Source organism: Sorex araneus, chromosome 6 (genome assembly GCF_027595985.1).
Source record: "Sorex araneus isolate mSorAra2 chromosome 6, mSorAra2.pri, whole genome shotgun sequence".
In the NCBI taxonomy this organism is placed as follows: domain Eukaryota; kingdom Metazoa; phylum Chordata; class Mammalia; order Eulipotyphla; family Soricidae; genus Sorex; species Sorex araneus.
Genome location: NC_073307.1, coordinates 86269571 through 86293825, shown reverse-complemented (window position 1 = coordinate 86293825; position 24255 = coordinate 86269571). Strand labels below are relative to the sequence as shown.

At 46.5% G+C, this 24255-nt stretch overlaps 1 protein-coding gene across 1 annotated transcript in view; it reads right to left on the bottom strand.

Moving 5' to 3' along the window:
* Positions 1-5033: 5033 nt before the first annotated feature.
* Positions 5034-24255, bottom strand: part of DYRK4 (dual specificity tyrosine phosphorylation regulated kinase 4) — a 40710-nt gene continuing 21488 nt past the window's right edge. The window contains exons 7-15 of the mRNA XM_055143101.1: positions 22866-23002; positions 22473-22613; positions 20191-20329; positions 15654-15735; positions 14841-15013; positions 14647-14707; positions 10346-10475; positions 6178-6353; positions 5034-5269 (exon numbers count right to left, since the gene is read on the bottom strand). Of these exons, the coding sequence (XP_054999076.1) occupies positions 5034-5269; positions 6178-6353; positions 10346-10475; positions 14647-14707; positions 14841-15013; positions 15654-15735; positions 20191-20329; positions 22473-22613; positions 22866-23002 (1275 nt within the window). The remainder of the gene's footprint in view (positions 5270-6177; positions 6354-10345; positions 10476-14646; positions 14708-14840; positions 15014-15653; positions 15736-20190; positions 20330-22472; positions 22614-22865; positions 23003-24255) is intronic.

Sequence of the window (24255 nt, the reverse complement as noted above, 5' to 3'; positions counted from 1 at the left end):
TGCCTGAAACTCATGAAAGCTTTGTAACCATCTCATGGTGATTCAATAGTCACTGTCACTGTCATCCCGTTGCTCATCCATTTGTTCGAGCAGGCACCAGTAACGTCTCTCATTGACTTATTGTTACTGTTTTCGGCATATCCAATACTCACGGGTAGCTTGCCAGGCTCTGCCGCACGGGGGTGATTCAATAATAAAAAATAAATAGAAGCAGGCAAAAAAAAGTGCCACCATGTATTCAGACTATCAGCCTTTATGATCATGTAAATTAGAAAATGTTTTTTCTTTTGTTTGGGGGTTAGCTGTGCTCAGGTGTTTGGGGATCACCCCTGGCAGTGCTCAGGGCACCATCTGAAATGCTGGGGATCGAACCTGGGCAGCCACATTCGAAGCAAACGTCTTACTTGCTAGACTTACTATCTCTCCAGACCTGGGAAAACAGTTTCTAACACCAATCTAAGCTCTCAAGGACTTACCTGCTTATTCTTCTTAGAGCTACAAAACTTGACACCTGCACTTCATTCACTGCTGAAAATTTTTAGAGTCCTATTGCCATTTTTCCTGTGCCTTTCTGGCCAGAGGGCCCTGAGCCAAATGTTCTGTTGGGACTCTGCTGATTTCATGTTCCTCTCACTACATATAGGAATTTTCTGTTTTTATTTTTCATTGCGGCAACATCATTTACAAAGTTCTTCACAACGAAGTTTGAGCATGCAGTGTGCTAACACCAATCCCGCCATCAACGTCAACTTCACTGTATCACTGTATCACTGTCATCCCATTGCTCATCGATTTGCTCGAGCGGGCACCAGTAACGTCTCCATCGTGAGACTTGTTACTGTTTTTGACATATCGAACATGCCACGGGTAGCTTGCCAGGCTCTGCCATGCGGGCGGGATACTCTCAGTAGCTTGCTGGGCTCTCCGAGAGAGACAGAGGAATCGAACCTGGGTCGGCCGCGTGCAAGGCAAATGCTCTACCCACTGTGCTATCACTCTAGCCCACCAATGTCAACTTATTTCCACAAATGTCCCCAGGTCCCCTCCCACACCCCAACCCTCTTCCTTGGGGGGGAGTTGCAGATGGGGTCACACCTGCAAGTGCTTAGGGCTTACTCCTAGCTCTGCAGAGATGGGTCACTCCTGGTGGACTGGAGGACCGCATGGGTCCTGGGGATCGAACCCAGGTCAGCCACATGGAAGACAAGTGTCGTACCTGCTATCCTATCACTCAAGGCCCCAGCTTGCTTCCTTGACGGGCACATTTTTCAATTTGGTGGTTGCAAGTTTGGATGTTATGTTTGCAGTATTGCTGTCTCTGTGGGTTAGGTATATCTCGACACCACTGATTTACCCGAGGCCATTTCTCCTCCCCGTTCTTACTCTCCCACCTTCCCCTGCCTTCATTTCTTTCCTTCCCCGACCTTCTCATTTTTATAATCTAGGGTCAAAGGTTATGTAGGTATCCCTGTTTTGGTACTTTGTCTTGTTATTCCATGTGCCATATATAAGTGAGATCATTCAGTGTTTGTCCTTCTGACGTAAAATGATATCTCCGGTCCATCCTAGTTGCAGCAAATTGTATGATTTAATTATGATTACATTTTATATGATTTTGAAGCTGAATAGTACTCCAGTGTGTGTGTGTGTGTGTGTGTGTGTGTGTGTGTGTGTGTGTGTGTGTGTGTACATACCAGACCCTCATTACCCACTCATCTGCATTCCAAGCAGTGTATAAGTGCTGTAGTAAATAATGGCATTCCTGTATCCTTTGGAATGGATTTTTCTGTGTCCTTGGGGGAAATTCTACGAAGTGGAATTGCTGGGTTGAATGGCAGTCCTATCATACTTTTCGAAGACATCTCCATACTATGCCATGATCTGGGAAGCAGCTGCTACTTCTTTTTTTAATTGAACCGCCCTGTGATACACAGTTACAAAGTTGTTCATATTGAGTTTCAGCCCCATAATGTTCCAACACCCTTCCCTTCACCAGTGTACATTTCCTATCACTGAAGACCCCAGTACCTCCCCTCCCCAGCTTGCCTCAATGGGGGGGGAGACACTTTTCTATTTTTCTTTTTAGGCAATGTGGTTTACAATGCTGTTACTGAAAGGGTATCATGCATGTCACTTCACCTCGATTTGGAACTCCGTTCTTGTCTACAGTGATCATTTCTAACTGACATTGCCCTAGAGGTGCCTTCCCTATTCTTACTGCACTCCCCCACCTACTTGTGGTGAGCTTTCTACCATGGGACATTCTTGATCTTCTTTTTTAGAAACTTGATCCTAAAAGAGTTTCCAGTTTTCCTATATTTCAACTTTCTTTGGAGCTCTACACAATTTAGTTAATCTCATATGTTTATATTTTCTAGGATGACCTCAACCCTCTGCTCTTACAACCTTTGAAATCATCTTCCCTGGATATTCCCACCCATGATCTTAGCTTCAATGACCTGGTATCTCCATTCGGAGAATGTGTCGGTGCTACATAGAAAAATTAGGAGTCATATCTATGGGGCTGGAGTGATAGCACAGTGGGTAGGGCGTTTGCCTTGCACCTGGCTGACCTGGGTTCGATTCCTCCACCCCTCTCGGAGAGCCTGGCAAGCTACCGAGAGTATCCCGCCCGCACAGCAGAGCCTGGCAAGCTCCCCGTGGTGTATCTGATATGTCAAAAACAGTAACAACAAGTCTCACCATGGAGAAGTTACTGAGCCCACTTGAGCAAATTGATGAGCAACGGGATGACTGTGATACAGTGACAGTGATCTATGGGGCTGGAGCAATAGCACAGCAGATAGGGCATTTGCTTTGCATGCAGCCAACCTGGGTTCGATTCCCAACATCCCATATGGTCCCCCGAGCACCCCCAGGAGTAATTCCTGAGTGCATGAGCCAGGAGTAACCCCTGTGCATTGCCTGGTGTGACCCAAAAACAAAAAAAAATATGGAGTCATATCTACTTTCCAAGTTGCTGATGCTATAATCATTGGTGTCTTGTTTACCACCACATAGAAATCATATAATCCTTTTACTCAGCCATAAAAAAAGATGAGATCATGCAATTTGCTGCTTTGTGCATGCATCTGGAGAGTATCATGCTGAAGTTAGAGGAAGGGCGAATGACACAAAATGATCTCTTTTGCATGCAGGATGTAAAGAAACATAGAAAGGAAATCTTCAATGCCCAAAGGCAACAGAAGTGAATTGCGTAAATACTGGTCCTCAGTAGGAAGTAGGGGTGGGTTGGTGTCAGGGAACAAGGAAGAGAACACTAAGACAATGGTGGAGCAAAGTGGTCACTTGGGAGGAGGAGAGGATGAAGTATTGTGCAGGAAATCCTGTCAGTAGCAGCACTACAGACCACATTGTCCAAATTAACTTTAAAAAAAATGTCTGTCATAGGGGCTGGAGCGATAGCACAGAGGGTAGGGCATTTGCCTTGCACGTGGCCGACCCGGGTTCGATTCCCAGCATCCCATAGGGTCCCCTGAGCACTGCCAGGAGTAATTCCTTTGTGAGCCAGGAATAACCCCTGTGCATTGCTGGGTGTGACCCAAAAAGCAAAAAAAAAAAAAGTGTCTGGGGGCCGGAGCGATAGCACAGCGGGTAGGGCATTTGCCTTGCACGCGGCCGACCCGGGTTCGATTCCCAACATCCCATATGGTCCCCCGAGCACCGCCAGGAGTGATTCCTGAGTGCATGAGCTAGGAGTTACCCTGAGCATCCCCGGTGTGACCCAAAAACCAAAAAAATAAAAATGTGTCTGTCATAGAGGCAGGTTGGTGGATGAGAGGAAAATGGGGAACATGGTGAAGGGAAGTGAACACCAGGGTAGGTGCTGGTGCTGGAACATTGTGTGACTGAAATCCAACCATGAATAACAGTAATTCATGGTGACTAAATAAAAAATCATATACACTGTAGAGCAGAACTAGATTTGGGATGGAGGATGAATGAATCTATTCTGTTGGTTATGTGATTTTCTTATACTTTGGGAAAACCCTCTGCCCATGGCTACATGCAGAAGAACTTGCCACCCACATCATCAAAGGCGGGGCGGGCTGATCAATCAGAGAATACCACCCAGTATCTCGGACACAGTGATGGGTTCAAGTTCAGTTATTTCTGAGACTTGCCTGCAGGCGAGGAAAAGCTATTTGTTGACCGAATGCTATAATGGTCATCTTCATTTCCAGCATCCAAGTTGAATAATCATGCAAAGATGTGAAGCTAGGAGGTGGGAGAGAGGGATTCTGAGTTCCAGGGACATATATTTTTTTTTAATTTTTACTAGATCTTGTTAGGGCTGGAGTAATAGCACAGCGGTAGGGCGTTCGCCTTTCATGTGGCCGACCTGTGTTCGATTCCTCCGCCCCTCTCAGAGAGCCCAGCACAGAGTATCGCGCCCGCACGGCAGAGCCTGGCAAGCTACCCGTGGCATATTGGATATGCCAAAAAAAAAAAAACCAGTAACAATAAGTCTCACAATGAAAGATGTTATTGGTGCCCGATTGAGCAAATCGATTAGCAACGGGATGACAGTGACAGTGAGTGACTAGCTCTTGTTCTGTGTGAAACTACACTTACTGCACCAATTCTCCCAGATGGCATAACCCCATATGCTTGGTGCTCATCATGAGTTTACATTTGACTTCGGTCATTTCCAATCAAGAATCCTGAATAACATAACCACAGCTATTTGTTGGGTAAGAAAAAAATGTTTTATTCATCGTTCTACTAGTGATGCTCTTACACCCCCTATGTCACACGCACCTCCGGTATTTTATCTGGTTTGTCAGGGGAGAGGGTGGCATCAGGAGAAAGTGTAGGTGTAAGGACCTATACTCCATTCCTCCTATAAGAGGAATCATGCCAGCTGGCCATTTGAATCAAGTTGCTGCTTTTTTTAAACAGAGCTTTATGCATTAAAAAACAACAATCTGGTGTATAGTACAATATAAGTGCTGTCTCCGGTATAAATCACTGTGGGTGGATAGGAATAGGGCGCCCACCCTTATCAAAGGTCATACAATAGGTGGCAAGATGTTCTTGATCTTGGGTGTTGAGTTTTTACTTGCTTCCTTGGAGGTCCTAGACTCATCAGACTTGGTGGCCTCTGACTTCATGGATGTTTCAATGAGTTGAGGCAGCGGGGCCACTTCAGTGGTGTGTGGGAGAGAGCACTGCGGATCACCTGAATTCTGAATGTGCTTAGATGTTCCGTCTTTGATTTTGCCCAAAACTTTTGTTGTGATCGCCTCTGCCAAAAGAATGCCAAGACACAGGAAAAAGAGTGTTCAGATGCTAGTTAGTCTTCATTGTCCTTGAGGCTACAAACTACTTTAGGGAAATCCTGGTTATAATAATAATAATAATAATAATAATAATAATAATAATAAAATAATAATAATAAAGTAATTCCCTTCCATGTGCCAAGTAATACTCTGGACACATTACATGTACTAGTTCATTTAATCCATTCAGCCATCATAGACAATTGGGTGTTATTCATAGTCTCATAAATGAAGAATAGCATGCATTGAAATTTCAAGTCAATTTTCCAGGGCCACATATGAGAAAGAAATGTTAAGACCAAAATTGAATCGTATTTATAAAACACACATATAAAACCCTGGGTAATTCTGCATATGAAAATATTTGGAAACTGTCAAAATATGAAAAAATTCTAGAGGTGATTATAGTTCATGCAGAGGCTATATAGTGGGGGGGCAGGGGAAAGGAAGGGAAAGGGAATCAAAAATAGGAGGAAAAGGCTAGTTCTAGCAAATGGGGGTACTGGGGAGAGTTGTAAAGAACTCAGCTGGAACCAGGTTTCCTAAAAGAAAAAATATCCAAAAGAGAAAGTGATAGGGGGCTGGAGCAATAGCACAGTGGGTAGGGCGTTTGCCTTGCACGCGGCCGACCCGGGTTCAATTCCCAGCATCCCATAGGGTCACCCGAGCACCGCCAGGAGTAATTCCTGAGTGCAGAGCCAGGAGTAACCCCTGAGCATTGCCGGGTGTGACCCCAAAAGCAAAAAAAAAAGAGAGAGAGAGAGAGAGAAAGTGATAGTGAGATTTCTAGTTTGGAAAAATCAATGTGTAAATACTCCAGTGGTGTCTGGCTCACAGACTATGGAAGCAGAGCAGGGTAGTGGCGTCTCTGTACCTTTTTTTCCAGGGTGACGAAGCCCTGGAACCTTATCTTTCTTTGTCTCACAGGGGAGATAGAGACTGGATTTCTTCAGGTTCTGGACCCTGTTCCGGGGTTTGATACTGCGCGATTCATGGATCCAAGCATGCTTGAGGGCCTGGTCAGGGGTCATGCGAAGAGAAGGTTCCCACCTAGACACCAACAAAACCCAGGATGGATTATTATTTTGTTTCCCTTGTTATATAAAATGAAACAATTTTTGTCCCACAGAGACTATAAACTGAGATATAGCACTTAACTTGCTTCTTTCTTAAAGATCCTATTGAAGCTATGGTTTTTTTAAAAAAAAAATCAAATATATCATCATAGAAGAGAAATTAAGGACTCTTCCATTTTCAACCACCTAGAAACAACTACTAGAAACAATTAGAAAAAGGATGTGACAAGCCAGGGAACACATGAGCATTTAAGTCTTCCCAATTCTCTCCTGGAAAGTCCCATACGAGAAATAAAGAAAACCGTGACCAATGAAATGTAGTTTAGTTTACTAAGATCAAAAAAAGTTTAAAAAAAAAGATGAGAGGGACAGTGCAGTGAGTAGGGCACTTCCGTTAGACATGCCCAACCAGGGTTCCATCCCTAGGCATCCATCTGGTCCCCTCAGCCTACCACAAGTGACACCTGAGCAGAGGCAGGAATATGCCTTGAACATTGCTGGGTGTGGTCCCAAGCCCCCAAAAAGAAGAGATTAATTTCAATTTCTAAACTATAGAATATGGGCCTCTAAACATATAACAAAGAACATTCTAGAACTCTTAAAATGATACCTCCATATGGATAAAATGCAGCCAACGTTCAACTGCAGTGACACATTAGATTATGTGTCACCCAGCAGAATTAGATATTTCAATTTTGGAAAACTTCAACTCCTTAACATGCTCACTTTTTTTTTGGGGGGGGGTCACACCTGGCGATGCACAGGGGTTACTCCTGGCTCATGCACTCAGGAATTACTCCTGGCGGTGCTCAGGGGACCCTATGGGATGCTGGGAATTGAACCCGGGTCGGCCGCGTGCAAGGCAAACGCCCTACCCGCTGTACTATTGCTCCAGCCCCAACATGCTCACTTTTGTTAATCCAAAATTCACTTTCTGAGAATTTTTACCCTGGAACTTTTATCCTACTCAGCCCACACCCTAATTCTATCCTTTAGTACTATACAGAATGAGACAACAAAGTTCCATTGACTGTTGACCCCCTGAGAAGGTTGGCACCTTCCAAGATAAATAATTTCTGTTGTTGTGTAACTAGTGTCAGACATCCTGGGAATAGCCCATAGCTGCATTTATGTGGTATGAACACTTTAGACTCGTCAAGGAACCAGAATAACTGAAGTTCCCAGGATTTTTGTCCAACGGAGCATGGTTGAGCCACATCTCTGTCCTGCCTAAAGTTAGCCTAGAACATGTAGATATAGACTTCACACTCACTGATTACATCTGACGATAAAAATTTATAGTTAAAAAATTTAAAAATTAAAAATTAATAAAATAAATAAAAATAAATTTTTAAAAAGGTGCTGGAGCAATAGCACAGCGGGTAGGGCATTTGCTTTGCACGTGGCCGATCTGGGTTTGATTCCCAGCATCCCACATGGTCCCCTGAACACTGCCAGGAGTGATTCCTGAGTGCAAAGTCAGGAGTAGCCCCTGAGCATCGCTGGGTGTGACCCAAAAAGCTGAAAAAAAAAGTTTATAGTGTCTCGCTTCAATTACCTATAAACAACTACTATAAACAATTAGAAAAAGGATGTGACAAGCCAGGGGACACATGAACATTTAAGTCTTCCCAATTCTCTCCTAGAAAGTCCCATATGAGAAATAAAGAAAACTGTGACCAGTGGAATGTAGTTCCGTTTACTAAGATCAAAAAAGAGATGCCTTGGGATGAAAGGGACAGCGCAGCGAGTTGATTAGCGAAATTAGAAAAATCTGAGCGGATGGGCTAATAGGACTTTGCAACTTCACTGCCTCTGGAAAACTGTGAGCAACCAACTCTTTGCAGAGGTGAGGAGGGGAGCTGGATGAGGGAGGAGGCCAGAGAGAGACTTGGTTGTGTGTTGTGCTTTGGATGATTGGCATTTCTGGACGATTCACCTTGGCCTCAGAAGTGAGTTTCTGGTGTTGGTTAATACACATTCTAAAACTTCATCCAGGGGGCTAGAGTGATAGCACAGCGGGTAGGGCATTCGCCTTGCATGTGGCCGACCCACGTTCAATTCCCAGCATCCCATATGGTCCCCCGAGCACCGCCAAGGGTGATTTCTGAGTACAAAGCCAGGAGTAACCCCTGTGCATTGCTGGGTGTGACCCAAAAAGCAAAACAAACAAACAAAAAAATTTCATCCAGAGTTTGGGATGGGGTATACGCAATGATGGGCCCCGGGTTCTTTCTTCTCGGCCCCATTTTTCAGTTGAGTCACATGACACAGCCTTCTCAAGGTGGGAAAACTTTCAGGAGCACACAATGACTTATCCTCTAAGCTGGTATTTTAAATGCCACAATGTGCAAATACCAGAAAAGTGTTCTGCTAAAAGGGCTCCACCCACTCGAACAGCGTTTCTCAACTCGGGATCATAAGGCCCTCTGTGGGCTCTCAGGACAACTCAAGGGGGTCACACGTGAAAATTGTGTCAACAGGAGGGCCACCGCACAAGACTAGGGGGCAGCTGGTAGGACAGGGGGGCTCCAGGATGGAAGCGAGGTTGGAAAAGAAGGTCAAGGTCAGAGAAATTGTGAGAAACACTTCTAGGAAAATGAAGACCATACGGGTACAACCGGACTGGAGTGATAGCACAGTGGGTAGGGCGTTTGTCTCCCACGCGGCCCACCCGGGTTTGATTCCTCCATCCCTCTCAGAGAGCCCGGCAAGCTACCGAGAGTATCCCGCCCGCATGGCAGAGCCTGGCAAGCTCCCTGTGGTGTATTTGATATGCCAAAAACAGTAACAGCAAGTCTCACCCTGGAGACGGTACTGGCACCCGCTCGAGCAAATCAATAAACAATGGGAGGACAGTGCTTCAGGGCTACGGATACAGCCATCCACAAATAACCATAGGACTGATCATCCTAGAGGGGTCTTAGGAGTATCCCATTTTCATAGAAAAGAAAACTGGGTCACAGGGGGGAGCAAAGACTTTCCAAATATCACAAATATCAGCGATCTGTCACTCATGGAACACAGACTTACACCACCTTTGTTCAAAGCCTGATCCCAGCTAACATGGTCTAAACATCGAGACAGTCCCCGGTGGCTGTTCCTCCTTTCCTGACGTGGTGGAAGTATAGAACCTAGTTTCTAAGATTCAAAATCAGCACAAAAATCTGTTCATAATGATTCTGAGATTCCCCCTTTCCCCCAATTCCGTAATACAAGAGGAGTTAGGTTCTAAAGCCTAAAGGAGGTTAGGGGCTGGAGCGATACCACAGCGGTAGGGCATTGGCCTTGCATGTGGCCGACCCGGGTTCGATTCCTCCACCCCTCTCGGAGAGCCCAGCAAGCTACCGAGAGTATCCCGCCCACACGGCAGAGCCTGGCAAGCTACCCATGGCGTATTGGATATGCCAAAAACAGTAACAACAAGACTCACAATGGAGATGTTACTGGTGCCTGCTCGAGCCAATCGATGAACAACGGGATGACAGTGACAGTGACAGAGGAGGTTAGGTCTTATCCCCATCTTACGTGGCAAAGCACGCAACAGCAGTCTCAACAGGCACCGGGAAGCAGTTGGCTTCAGTGCAGAGACAGAAGGCATTGAAGACTTGCCCAACCAACCTCATGGTCAAGCAGTTTGAGGCCAGGGAGGTGGCAAGTTCACCTCCAAGCACTGGCATCGCAGGCAAGTCATTAAAGCTCCTCACACGGAGTGCACCATTTTTGCAAAGCAGCACAAGTCATTTATTTCCCTGTCTATCAACAGGGAGCAGTTTGCTGAAGCAATGGAAGGAAGGGAAAGCCTTTTGTGGACTCTCAAGCTCAATGGTTAGTGTTTCTTAGTGCTGTTGTTATAACTGTCTCCCAGCCCCATGCTTTTTCATAAGCAAGTGTGTTTTTTTTTCAAGTGGGAAAGTATCTATTTAATGAAGAAAACCACAGGCAAAGACGCCCCAACAAACTCACACCAAACACCTTCTGAGGAAGTCCAGGAAGCTGGTGTCATAGGTCTTCAGCACCACCGTCAGGTCCTTGGAATCTGGGTATCTTTTTTTCCCCCTGTTGTTGGTTATATTTTTAGGAAAACCTTTGGAATCTTTAGAGATACAACATTCTGGGTTTAGTTCCAGGTGAAATACTCACTGGTCACATCACAGCTCTTCCACACTCAACCACACGTCTTAGAGTGAGTTTTGCAATTTTCTCACTCTTCGTCTACACCAACTCCCTCCCCACACACCCCCACCCCAACATACCCGACAGTTCCAACCAATTTGAAATAACCATATGCCTTTATCCAGTATAAAGAATTTTTATACCTTATAAAAATTTAAAAAATAAGAACCTCACGGTTCTTCTTGATATTCAGTATCCTCCTCCAAACCTCCTTCCCAGCACACCTCTACCCAAACCTATCATGGTTTAAGTGGTGCAAAGTCAAGTGTGATGATAATAAATAAAATAAATAAAAATAAGTCCAAAGTGACAAAACCACTCAGCTCTGACAAAGAATGTCAAAGCAAGCACAGATAATTGCCCCGGGAGATCTGTGGTTGCTTCTCCTTTTCCAGATACTAATAAAGTAAGACACGGAAGTACCTACCCCTCGGATGTAACAAGATAGTCATTTTGGGAGAAGGACTTACTTTCAGAACACCTCTTTAAGCTACTCAAGCAAATAAATAGCCTTACTTTTTTTTAACCATTAAAATGATCATCATTGGTTGTTCAGGACACAACTTAGAATGACTTTCTTCAATCATTTCCATGGATGTACATGAGTGGCTCAGAATAGAGCTTTAAGGGTTCCCTAAGACTCTCTTATGTAATTCCTGGTGGGTGAGACCACTCATTCAGACATCAGAATTCTGGTGTGCACATTTAGAAAACACACCCATACCTCAAACTCTGCAGCAGATGGACAGATGTGTACACACACAATTTATATATTAAGCTGAATTATTTTGATAACTTCAGTGGGTTCCATGTAAAGGACATTCTAGAAGAAGCCAAAGGAAGTGCTTCTAATGCTTTTGTAATCAGAGACATACACACAAACTCTCCTGGATCAGAAAAAAATCACAAGGAAATACTATAAAAAGTGTAAGTTTCTGAGTCTCACTTCTGACCTACTGTATCTTAGGTTATGTGGGGATTTTGCTGAGTACTCCCATGATTTTTTTATAATCAGACCAATTTTGGAAACCACTAAAGGATGCAACTACCAATTAAGTCCTTTTTATGCAGAAAGACAAGACATGAAATCATTGTCTCTGAAACCACATCTGTGTTCTACAGCCCATGGTGGTGGTAACAACAGGGTATTCTGGGACATGGCGACAAATGTGTCCTTGTGACCCTTGTACCAAATACATTCTTACATTCCCTTCTTTCTTACTCTCCAGTCATACACTACTGAGTTCAGAGTAACAGATTATGATGCAGACTGTGACTCTACACACAGTGTCACTCTCCCCACAATGACAAAAGAGCTAATTCCCAGCTCTTCTCTCCACAATCCTTCAAAACCCCAAATTGCATTAGAAGTGATGACTGAAAAAGTGTATTTGGGGATAATAGTTTCTATGGAGCAAAATTCCCTTGCTTCACACAAAAGTTAAACCCAGCAACAAATCACCCAGATCTTCATGTTCCACGGGGGCTTCTGTGGAAGAGGGAGGTGAGGGAAAGTGGGGGGTCTTAAGACAATCAGATTTCATTGATTATAATCATTGGTGACAATCATTGTTCATAACCATGGCAACGGTCTGCTTGCTGGTTGTTAAAATTTCAGATGACAGATCACGGGAGTTCAAGGAGTCCTGAGGGAGGTGGGCCAAGGAAACTGGCTCTGGTGAGGACTCAGAGATGTGGATTTTAATAAAGCCATACAGAGGAAGAGATTTCATTTTGAACCTCCACAGGGTTGAGCCAGTATAGAATGACTGAACGCCAGTGTCATTCATATCCTTTGGTCTGGGAAGATTCCCCCAGAAGGGGTGCATTTTGGCCCTTTGATTGATCTGGATTGATCGGGCAAGAGGTGGGGAGAAACTGTGATCCTGAAGTCACTCTAGGTTCATGAGGAAGACTAGGAAGGGCCAGGATTCCATAGCCTGTTGTGCGCGGATGGATGAACCTGACTGTAACCACAAAGCAGGTCATAAGTTTCATGCTAAGGCCGGAGCTGCAATAGGTAGGGCATTTGCTTGGCATGCAGATGACCCCCGTTCTATTCCCTGACATCACATAGGGTCCCCAGAGCCTAGCCAGGAGCGATCTGAGTGCAGAGTCAGGAAGAAGGCCAGAGCACCGCCAGGTGTGGTCCCCAAACAAAACCAAAACAGAAATGTCATTCCATATGGCATCAACCCCTTGTCGAAGAATTAATTCCCCTGATCCTCCCTCTCTATTTTTCTTCCACGTGGTGTTAGATTCCCCTTTTATAGGAGAATCTCTGGCGTGACTCTTTAAGGAGATTTTTAAATCTGGGACTATCTTGTTTTATTCGAGGTGCCCTGAAAAACCTTATTTCAGTCTTGCTTCTGCCTGGTCCTTTTATATAGAACCACCGAACAGAAAGGTAGAAGATCATGAAAATTCTAGAAACTTTGAGGAGGGGGCTGCATGCAGGTGTGGTGAACATCACGTGTAAATGGATGTTCAGTACTCCAGTGGCAAGCTACCACATCTTCATGGCAAAACTGTGCAAACTTCCCTGGCTTTGGTATAAAAATTGCACTGGGTCTGGCATAGGCATGGGGTTTGAAGCTGTGAGGAGAATTTCATCATCAGGAAGAAATAATGTCTCATTGTAGCACTGTCTTCAGTAGCACTGTTCATCGATTTGCTCGAGCGGGCACCAGTAACGTCTCCATCGTGAGACTTGTTGTTACTGTTTCTGGCATATCGAATATGCCACAGGGAGTTTTCCAGGCTCTGCCATGTGGGCAGGATCCTCTTGGTAGCTTGCCGGGCTTTCTGAGAGGGACAAAGGAGTCGAACCCGGGTTGGCCGCGTGGGAGACAAACACCCTACTCGCTGTGCTATCTCTCCAGTCCATAGTAATGGAGTTCCCCATTATTAGATTTTTTTAGAGGGGGTAGGAGAAGGAATGCCCAGATGTGCTCAGGGTTTACACCTGGATCTGCATTCAGTGATCACTCCTGGTAGTGCCCAGGGGACCACATAGGATGCCAGGGTTCAAACCTGGGTCAGCAAGGCAAACACCCTACCCACTGAACTATCACTCCAGCTAGTCCCTATTATTCTTTTTTTTCTTTTTGGGTCACACCTGGCAATGCACAGGGGTTACTCCTGGCTCTGCACTCAGGAATCACCCCTGATAGTGCTCAGAGGACCATATGGGATGCTGGGAATCGAACCTGGGCCGGCTGCATGCAAGGCAAACGCCCTACCCGCTGTGCTATTGCTCCAGCCCTGAGTCCCCACTATTCTTAAAAAGAAAAATCTGCTCTTGGATTTGTGTGTGTGTGTGTGTGTGTGTGTTGGGGCAGGGGAGAGGCAGGAAAATTTACGGGCCAGAATTCAATCATAATCTTTGTTTTGGGGGGGTTTCTGTTTGGTTCTGTTTGGGGGTCATGCTGGGAAATGTTGAAGGGTTACTCCTGGCTCTGAACTCAGGCGTCACTCTGGGAGGTGCTCAGGGGGACCATACGGGATACCAGGGATTGAACCTGGGTTGGCCTGATTCAAGACAAATGCTCCACCTGTATCACTCCGGCCCCATCCTCTTGAGGGTTCAAGATCTGAGCAGGAATCAAATCATTCTCCTCCTGCACATTTTCAATGCCAAGACTACGTTCCCAGAAGCGATGCCCAATTTCCTCTCCCTCATGCCAACTGGTACCAGTCTGGGGCATCTTTCCCCCTTTCTCAGATGAAGCCCCTTATTCCTCTTTGCCCTTCAGGATGACACCAGGGAAAGGATTACCAAAGCGGTTTGGAGGTTGACACCCTTTGGAAATTTATGAATCACAATGGGAGACATTGCACATGTGTGTCAATTGTCTATCATTGCTGGAGTGATAGTTCAGTGGGTAGGGTGTTTGCCTTGCTGACCCAGGTTTGAACCCTGGCATCCAATGTGGTCCCCTGGGCACTACCAGGAGTGATCACTGAATGCAGATCCAGGTGTAAACCCTGAGCACATCTGGGCATTCCTTCTCATCCCAGAGACATCACACACACACCCACACACACACAGAGGGAGAGAGAGAGAGAGAGAGTTGGACCTGTGAACTTACCAAAGAAGGTCTGTCTCCTGGAGGCCGTTTGAATGAAGTGGGTGGGTGGCAGGCCCAGCACCTTCAAAAAAACACAAGGCAGGAGGCTGCTCACGTGATGTGTGGGAGTAGCTCATTCAAAGCAACTTGTGGTGACCAGCTAATGAAAAAAATGAAGCCTACACAAGGCCCCCAAGGCCCCTAGGCCCCCTCACCTCCATGATGCAGGCCAGCTGCTCCACTTCATTCTCCCCAGGGAACAGAGGGTAGCCCGTGTACAATTCAGCCATGATGCAGCCTAGGCTCCACATGTCAATGGCCATGTTGTAGGGGTGGCCGAGAATCACTTCTGGGGATCGGTAGAACCGACTCTGGATATAGCTGTATACTGCAGGGAGTAAGAAAGACAAGGCATGAGTGGGAAAAACTTTCCACTCCAATCCCAAGAAGCGATTTTCACTAGGGTACCTCCTGCCTGGAGCGATGGAAGATCGTTTAAACTCCCCACATCTCTCTCTCTGCAGGATTTGCAGGAAGCTATCAAAGCAAGCACCACTTCCCGCCAACCCCCATTTAATCCTGGGCACCCAGCACCACCTATGGTCCCCCGAGCACTTCCAGGAGTGACGCCTGAGCACAGAGCCAGGAGTAGACCCCAAACACTGACAACTATCGCTTTGATTTTTAACCAAAACCCGACAAAGACAGTGACCAGGACTTAGGAGCCACGTTGTACAGCTAATTTCAAGCATTCTGATGCACGTCTAGTGAGTTTTGCCACCGAATGTTTGTGGGGGATTCTAAGTTCACAGGAGAAGGAGCAGCATGGCAAACTAATGGCCTACACGAAGTCTGAGTCCTAACATCTCCGTTTGTTGTGGTGGGAACTCAGACTCAGAGAAGAGACATGCCTTGCTCCAAACCCTCAGAGGAACTGTCCTGGCTGAGCCCACCTACGGCCCAGCTTCTAGAAGGGAGAGAGATCACAGTGGAAAGATCGAGAACCAGGAACTGGAACGGGGGCCTACCTTTCTGGTTCTCATAGCAGCTTGATCCAAAGTCAATAACTTTCACTGAGACTTGACCCTTCTGATATAATACTATATTCTCCTAGGAAGAAGGGGACGGATGTCAGTTTTGGCTGCCCAAGGCACTAACTCCCATCAAGGACTATTGTCCTTCACAACCAGGTCGAGCGCGTCAATGTGAGCCATTGTTTAAGTTGACAGCAGGGCCCGGAGTGGTGTACAGCGGGGAGGGTGTTTGCCTTGCATGCAGCTAACCTGGGTTCGATCCCTGGCATCCCCTATGGTCCCCCAAGCACCGTCAGGAGTAATTCCTGAGTGCAGAGCCAGGAGTACATCGCTGGGTGTGACCCAAAAAGCAAAAAAAAAAAATATTAATAAAAGTTGACAGTAACGTTAAGGACAGTTAGTAAGCATCCCAAATTCAATGGTACATTAAGAGCCGGCTAGGATATTTCACATAGCCAATCGGCAGGCACCCTTAAAGTACACAGTCCCAATGACACTTTCTTATCCTAATTTTTAACCTGTGTTGCCCTCTACATCTAAAAAAACCCTAAGCTGTTTAATTCTATCCTGTTTTGGGTATAGTTTGCTGCCTGAATTATATTCTCAGAGACCTAGAGTATTTTGCCCAAGTGATCTCCTGACCTTGGGGATTTTGACGTCTTCCAAGTGGACACCTATCGCTGTCACCTCCAAATCCCACTGCTCTGTCCTTCCCCGCCTGCCTACCTGTTTGTGGGCTGCACCTCCTCTTTTTTTCTTTTTCCTTTTTTTTGCTTTTTGGGTCACATCTGGCAATGCACAGGGGTTACTCCTGGCTCTGCACTCAGGAATTAACTCCTGATGGTGCTCAGGGGACCCTGTGGGATGCTGGGAATCGAACCCGGGTCGGCCACGTGCAAGGCAAATGCCCTACCCGCTGTACTATTGCTCCAGCCCCTAAATGTTTCCACTTTGGACTGGAGCGATAGCACAGCAGGTAGGGTGTTTGCCTTGCACGCAACCGACCCAGGTTCGATTCCTCATCTCTCTTGGAGAGCCCAGCAAGCCACTGAGACTATCCTGCCTGCACGGCAGAGCCTGGCAAGCTCCCTGTGGCATGTTCGATATGCCAAAAACAGTAACAACAAGTCTCACAATGGAGACGTTACTGGTGTCTGCTCGAGCAAATCGATGAACAATGGGATGACAGTGACAGTTTCCACTTTCCAACTCTGAATGTGAACATCTATATTCTCAATATTTTCACTCTTGAAAATATTGAAGAACCTGGGAATCATGAACAAACGCAGAGACCTATTTCTGCCTCATCTGCATCAGGATGGCCCTCAACACCTCCCTGGCCCCCTCCCCCAAGACAGAGCTTCTACAGGCTCCCTATATACTTGAGCTAGAGCGTATACTACCTAGAGGTGGAAGATTACAGTTCCCATTGCGTTTTCAAGGATTTCAGTGGCTGATGGATAGACAATTATTAAACATCTTAACATTCTAGATGGGCTGGAGCGATAGCACAGCAGTTGGGCGTTCGCCTTTCATGCGGCCGACCCTAGTTCGATTCCTTCGCCCCCCTCGGAGAGCCCGGCAAGCTACCAAGAGTATCGAGCCTGCGCGGCAGAGCCTGGCAAGCTACCCGTGCATATTGGATATGCCAAAAACAGTAACAATAAGTCTCACAATGAGAAACGTTACTGGTGCCCGCTCGAACATTCTAGATAGATAGCTGGTCTGGCCCGAAGCCTCTGACACCACAAGCTGAGAAGAGGACAAATATGACTTATAGCACTCACTTGAAAACATGTTCATCTTAACTGGAAGTTTGTCATCAGTAGAAGTCTTAACAGAGCAAGATTTTTCTAGTGTATCTTTAGCCCAGAGGAAAGTTTCCTTAATTAGATGCGGGAGCAGTGCCCTTCCCAATTGATGGGCAAAAAGAGTTCTATTGGGAAGATGCATTTTACCAGCAGAGTTCACTAATGTGAGCATTAATTTCAAAAGGAAAAGTCTTATTTTAAAAAACATCATCACTGGGCTGGAGCGATAGCACAGCGGGGAGGGCGTTTGCCTTGCACACCGCTGACTTGGGTTCGGTTCCCAGCATCCCATATGGTCCCCTGAGCACTGCCAGAAGTAATTCCTGAGTGCAGAGCCAGGAGTAAGCCCTGTGCATTGCCTGGTGTGACCCAAAAAGTAAAAAAAAACATCATCACCTACTAAACACTCTTCTAGGTGTGTATACTATAGGTGTGTGCCTCTACTGAGCAGCTATTATCTACTTGATCCATTTCTCAAGGGAATCTATGCCTTGAGATTTTGGATACCAAATGGCTTATGAATTTCTTTGCTGATGGCCAGCCCTGTAAGTCCAAGCATGTGGGGGTCATGTTACTTTAATACTGAAGAGCAGAGGACTGGGATCGTGGATGTGGAGGACAAATCAGTGGACCACCATTCATCAGAGGCCCCAGCAGACATTGTTGAAAGAACACCTTTAAGTCAGGGTAGAGAAGGGACCATTATGACAATGATTGTGGGAGGGATGGCTCTGGATGGGAGATGTGTGTTGAAAGTGGGTAAAGGACCAAACATGATGGTCTCTCAGTATCTGTATTGCAAACCATAATGCCCCAAAGTAAAGAGAGAGTAAGAAGAAAAGAGAGAGTAAGAAGAAAAGCAAGTGCCCAAAAGAAAAGAGAGAGTAAGAAGAAAAGTAAGTGCCCAAAAGAAAAGAAAGAGTAAGAAAAAAAGAGAGAGAGTAAGAAGAAAAGTAAGAAGAAAATAGCCTGGCAAGCTACCCGTGGCATATTCAATATGCCAAAAACAATAACAATAATATTACTGGCCTCGTTCCCCTGACCCTGAGCGCACCAGGGACAAATGGAGACATTACTGGTGCCCGCTCAAACAACTCAATGAACAATGACATGACAGTGATAGTGATACAGTGAAGAAGAAAAGTGTTTGCCATAGAGGCAGGTCTCGGGTGGAGGCAGGGTGGGGATGGTGGGACGGATTCTGGGGACAATGGTGGTCAGAAACATACACTAGTGGAGGGATAGTGTTGGAACATTGACTGAAACCCAATCATGAACAGTTTTGTAACCGTGCAACTCATGGTGATTCAATTAAAAAACACTTTTTTTAAAAAAAGGAAAAACAAGAAAGAACACCTTTAACTTGACAAACAATGATCAGGGGACCCAGGAGGCCACTCCCAGTGATATTCGGCCCTCTGGGCTAGATGCTTCAATAGTAGGGCTCAATATCAGGGCTAGCGCTGGAGGCTGGCAGGGCAACACCCACCAAGGCTGCAGGGGTGGAAGGGAGGCACGTGAAACCTTGAGCACATAAGGCATGAGCCCTGACCCCTGAGCTATCTTCCTAGCAGTCTTTCATTGCTAAACTCTCACGATTATTCAGTGAGTTTGTGTGTGGGGTTGAGGTGGGGGCGGGAGGGGAGGGATAAGTTGGGCATTTCCAATGATATTCAGTCAACTTGGTTGATGCACTGTTCAGGGCAACAGGGATGCAGTGGTGCTTGTGTCCGGAAGTGCCAGGGCTTACCCGGCCACCCCAGTGGTGCTCAGGGACCATGAGGGCCACACTTGGCTAGGTTTGGGGAACCATGTGGTGCTGTGGGATTGGACCATGACTCTGAACTACCTTTAAGGGTCCCCAAATGCATTAGTTTTCGCTTTGTGGTACTAGGAATTTAACCCAGGGTCTCAGATATGCAAAGCACATAGTCTATGGCTTCCCCAGTTGGAATTTACAGTTGTTTTTTTTAAAGCAAGCCAGTTTGGGGGATGAGTAGTTGTTAGGAGGAATTTGCATGTCATTGAGAATCTTGACATCTTTTGAGGATTTACTCATGACCTCATGTCTTCAGACCTTTATATTTTTTCCCGTGCATCCTCTCTGAACTCCTCCTATAACATATAATGCATTAACTCGTGGCATTATACTGTCAGAACTATTGCCAAGTACTGTTAGTCCAAGGAATAAAATGGTGACAACACTTGACCAGTGACCTTGGGGAAGCATATCTGAGAGTGAGAGTCCAGATAAAGAAGCAATTATCATCCACAGCCATCGATATTAAGTTGAGAACGTGAGCAGGGCAATGTTAGAAGGGCACATCATTTGGGGATAAAAGAAGTGGCCAGGGATTGGCTATGCCATGGTATCCATTTCAGGGGAGACTGACTAATGGGAGGGGGTAGCCAGGTGAAATGATCTGCAAGGAGCTTATCTCCACACACTCTGCTCCTTCTAGAGGAAACTCCACACATCCTCCTTTAAGTCTGCCTCAATCAATGACCCCCATGGCTCTCCCCATGACCCCAAAGGCTGAGTTATAATCTTCATTGCATCTCACCCAGCCTGCACAGCTTTAAAGCACAATTACTTGACTACCATCCTGATCCACTGGTTTGGGTGACAGCAGCCCAGCCTCCACTGGAGAATGGAACGGGAGGAAATTGTTTCTGAGGATGGGAACCAGCTCTTTGGGCAGAACAGAAGTTGTACTTACAGGCTTGAGATCACAGTGAATAATTTTCTCTACATAAAGCATTTGCAAACACTTCAACACAGAGAGGGTGAAGCGCCGAACTATTGAGAGACTAAAACCTTGGAAGCTATTGTTCTTCATTAATTCATATAAGTTGATTCTGGGAAAGAGAGAAGGAGACAAAGGACTGATTATGTCAGACCTAATGCTGAGCTTGAGCATCAAATGAGCAAATTAGTTTCAAAGTAGACAGAAGACCCCGAGCCAAGTGAGTTTGTTCTTCTAAGCTCAACTTCCCCCTTGATTCAAGGTGGGTCCCAGTCAAGCTCTAAACGATCCCCCCTCATTTCTTATGAGACAAGATTACAGATAGCACAGCGGGTAGGGCATTTGCCTTGCACGCAGCCGACCCGGGTTTAATTCCTCCATACCTCTCGGAGAGCCCGGCAAGCTACCAAGAGTATCCTGCCTGCATGGCAGAGCCTGGCAAGCTCCCCATGGTGTATTCAATATGCCAAACACAGTAACAACAAGTCTCACAATGGAGACATTACTGGTGCCCGCTCGAGCAAATCAATGAGCAACGGGATGAGAGTGATACAGTGATATTTTTTTGCATGAGGATATGTTAAGAGATTAGATCAAATCTGAAATTGTCATAGTTCCTTGGTACTTTGAATATTTTCACTGTCACTGTCATTGTCATCCTGTCGCTCACTGATTTGCTCAAGCGGGCACCAGTAACGTCTCTCATTGAGAGACTTATTGTTACTGTTTTTGGCATATCCAATATGCACCGGTAGCTTGCCAGGCTCTGCTGTGCGGGCTCCATACTATTGGTAGCTTGCTGGGCTCCCCGAGAGGGGCGGAGCAATCGAACACGGGTCGGTCGCATGAAAGACGAATGCCCAATCGCTGTGCTATCGCTCCAGCCCCACTTTGTATATTGATGTGCATCAATTTTTGTTCAATAAAATGGGGTGAGGGGGAAGGAAGCGTGGGTACATTTGCCTAAAAAGAATTCACCTTTGCATGTAGACAGTGGGCCTCATTCTATGACCATAATCGATGTTGGGGTGTGTGTCAAGTTTTCTTCTCCTTCAAATTCAACAGGTTCTCAGAATGTCACTATCTATCAAACAAGTCTCATAGGTCACCCAAACTACCTGCTGAGCCAAACCAAAGCTCCCGGGCCTCTGACACACACCACCGCTACCCCTCCCCCACCCCATCCCATACCACTTCTGCTTGTTCATTCACTTTGCTAAGTGCATTCTGCACTTGTTTGATCTGAATTACAGGGGAAGGCCTTTAAGAGAGATTAGTGTTCAAAAGCAGAGGACAGAGATAGATGGGGAAGTCCTTGGCTTTGCCTGCAACCAATTCAGGCAGGGCAAGAAACAAGCCCTGAGCAACATCAGGTATGAGTCCATCAAAAAAAACAAGGGTAACACATCCTATTTTGATGCCAACATTTAACCTAGCGAAGAAAGAATCTGTCTAAATCAAGTTCTCATTTGGCATCCCAAATGCCAGCTCCTGACCTCATGTCCTTAAATCCAAAGCACTCTTCAGACTCTGACCAGCCAGGGGCCTGCTCCCTTGGGATCTCAACCTCTGCTCTTGATGGTTAGAAGGCCACGGCATAGAGGATAAGGTGGGGAATGAAAGTCCTTTTCTACATGGCTCAGCTCAGGGACAGAGGACAACAGTCTGGCTTGGGTTCTGACATTCCACTTGGCACCCAGTCCCTGGGCATGTGTACATCCTGGGTCTGCTGGTGGGTGGCGGGCATAATTGGTGAGTGGGGGGCATGCTGGTGGATGGTGGGAGGAGGTGAGGTGGAAGGAGTGAGGCCACACCCTCCTCACTCCCGAGTTTTCTAGGCAACCCAGTGTCCTTCATGTTCAGTCTACTTCTGTTAGCACTGTTAGCTCTGTCGTCCCGTTGTTCGTCGATTTGCTCGAGTGGGCACCAGTAACATCTCCATGGTGAGATTTGTTGTTACTGGTTTTGGCATATCGAATACATCACAGGTAAAAATCCAGTATTCTTGGGCTGGAGCGATAGCACAGCTTGGGAGGGCATTTGCCTTGCACGCGGCCGACCCAGGTTCGATTCCCAGCATCCCATAGGGTCCCCTGAGCACCTCCAGGGGTAATTCCTGAGTGCACAGCCAGGGTGACCCCTGTGCATCACCGGGTGTGACCCAAAACAGAAAAAAAATCCAATATTCTAAAAATTTCTCCTCTCTCCCTTAAGCCATATTTGGGATTAAGAATTAACAAGGCAAAGAGGCTGACCCTAGGAGTTCAAAGGTGATGCACAGGTGGTTGCGGAAGTAGAAGAAGTCCTTCATGTGCACCACATGGTAGCTGTTGTCTTTGTCCTTCTTTTTGAGAGCCTCCAGGATCTTCAGCTCCACCAGGGCCTGGTGGTGAAACCTGAAATGATCGGGGAGTGGCAGGGATGTCACTTCCTGCGTCAGCAGTTAGCTCACGTCCTTGGGCCCGTCCCTTCCGCTCCACCAGACTGTCTGGGGGCGTTTCCGAAAGCATGAAAAACTCCACCCGCCTGCCCCATCCTGGGAGCAGTCAGGGAGAGAGGAAAGAAGGAAGAGTAAGAGAGAGAGGTAGAGTCAGAAAAGACAGGCACGGGGAAGGAAACATGAATCCTCTCCATCCGCCACGCCACACCTCTTCTTGTTCCTGATGATCTTCAAGGCCACCAGCTCATTGTTCTTGTGGTCCAGGCACTTGGCAACCTGCCCAAAGGACCCTTTTCCGATCATCTCCAGGACCTCGTAGCGGTAGGCAATGTGGTCGTGCAGGACCTGCGGAACCACGCCCGAGTGAGAGGCGCAGAGCTTCCTCTGAGTCATTACAACAGTACCAACAGCAGGAAGGGATGGGGGCTGCAATCCAGCTCTACCACCGAATAACTGGGTTCCAGTGAATTAGCTTAAAGGTAGGAGTAACAGACATCCCTGTGGAATTTCCTGGGCTGGGAATGTGGATGGAATAGAGGGAATAGAGGGACCCCCCTTTAACTCTGGGACCTCTGGACACCCACCCCCAGCTCAGGGCTGCCTCGAGGGTGGGGGTGGGTCAGTCCTATACACTGTGTTTGTCTGCCACGCCTTGCCTCTTCTCCTTGCTGCAGTGGTAGCAAGACTGGGGCTAGCATCCCAGTGTTCTAAGGACCATCTAATTGTTTCATAGACTTCAGGCTTCCCATGTGGAGCTGGAGAGAGTCCTCACCGGCTCCATCCATGGCCAGCAAAGAGCATAAAACAGTCTTTGGGCAACTTGGGTTCGAGTCCCAATGTTGCTGCCACCACAGGTTCTACACAGGTGGGAACCTGTGAAAGTAAGTGGGTTACGGACAGAGCAGGGAGGGTGCTTGCCTTGTATGCGACCGACCCAGATTTGATCCCCGGAAATTCATATGGTCTCCTGAGCACAGCCAGGAGGAAATCCGGACTGCAGAGCCAGGAGGAACCCCTGAGCATCGCCAGGTATGCCCCCCCCCCAAAAAAAATAAAATGAGTTGAACACAGTGACCCTGCAGGGCCTTTGCAGTTGGAAACACCATGATTCTTGAGTGTAGCTGAGTATGAGCTTCCATGTGGGGAAATTTCCATGTCTGACTCCTCTAGGAACCACAGAAGGCTTTGGTCTGCTCTGTCTGCACCTGGCCAGATCTGGTTTTCCTCTGCCCTTATTCAAATTTAACTCTATTTTGGAGATAGCAAAACATAATTTCAACTTCTCTCACCTAAGAAGGGACAGGGTTTCCAAAATCACTTATGTGCCTCATTGTAACAGAAATGAGTGCGGAAGCTTTCAGTCAAGGCTATAGGAAACTTCCAATTAAAAAGATTATAGAGAGGGTTGGAACTATATTACAGCGGATAGAACATTTGCCTTACACATGACTGACTGAGGTTCGATTTCCAGCATCCCCTGAGCATCACCAGGTGTAATTCCTGAGAGCAAAGCCAGGAGTAACCCCTGTGCATCACTGGCTATGACCCAAAAGCAAAAAAAAAAAAAAAACCCAAAAAGTCACCAAAACAACAAACAA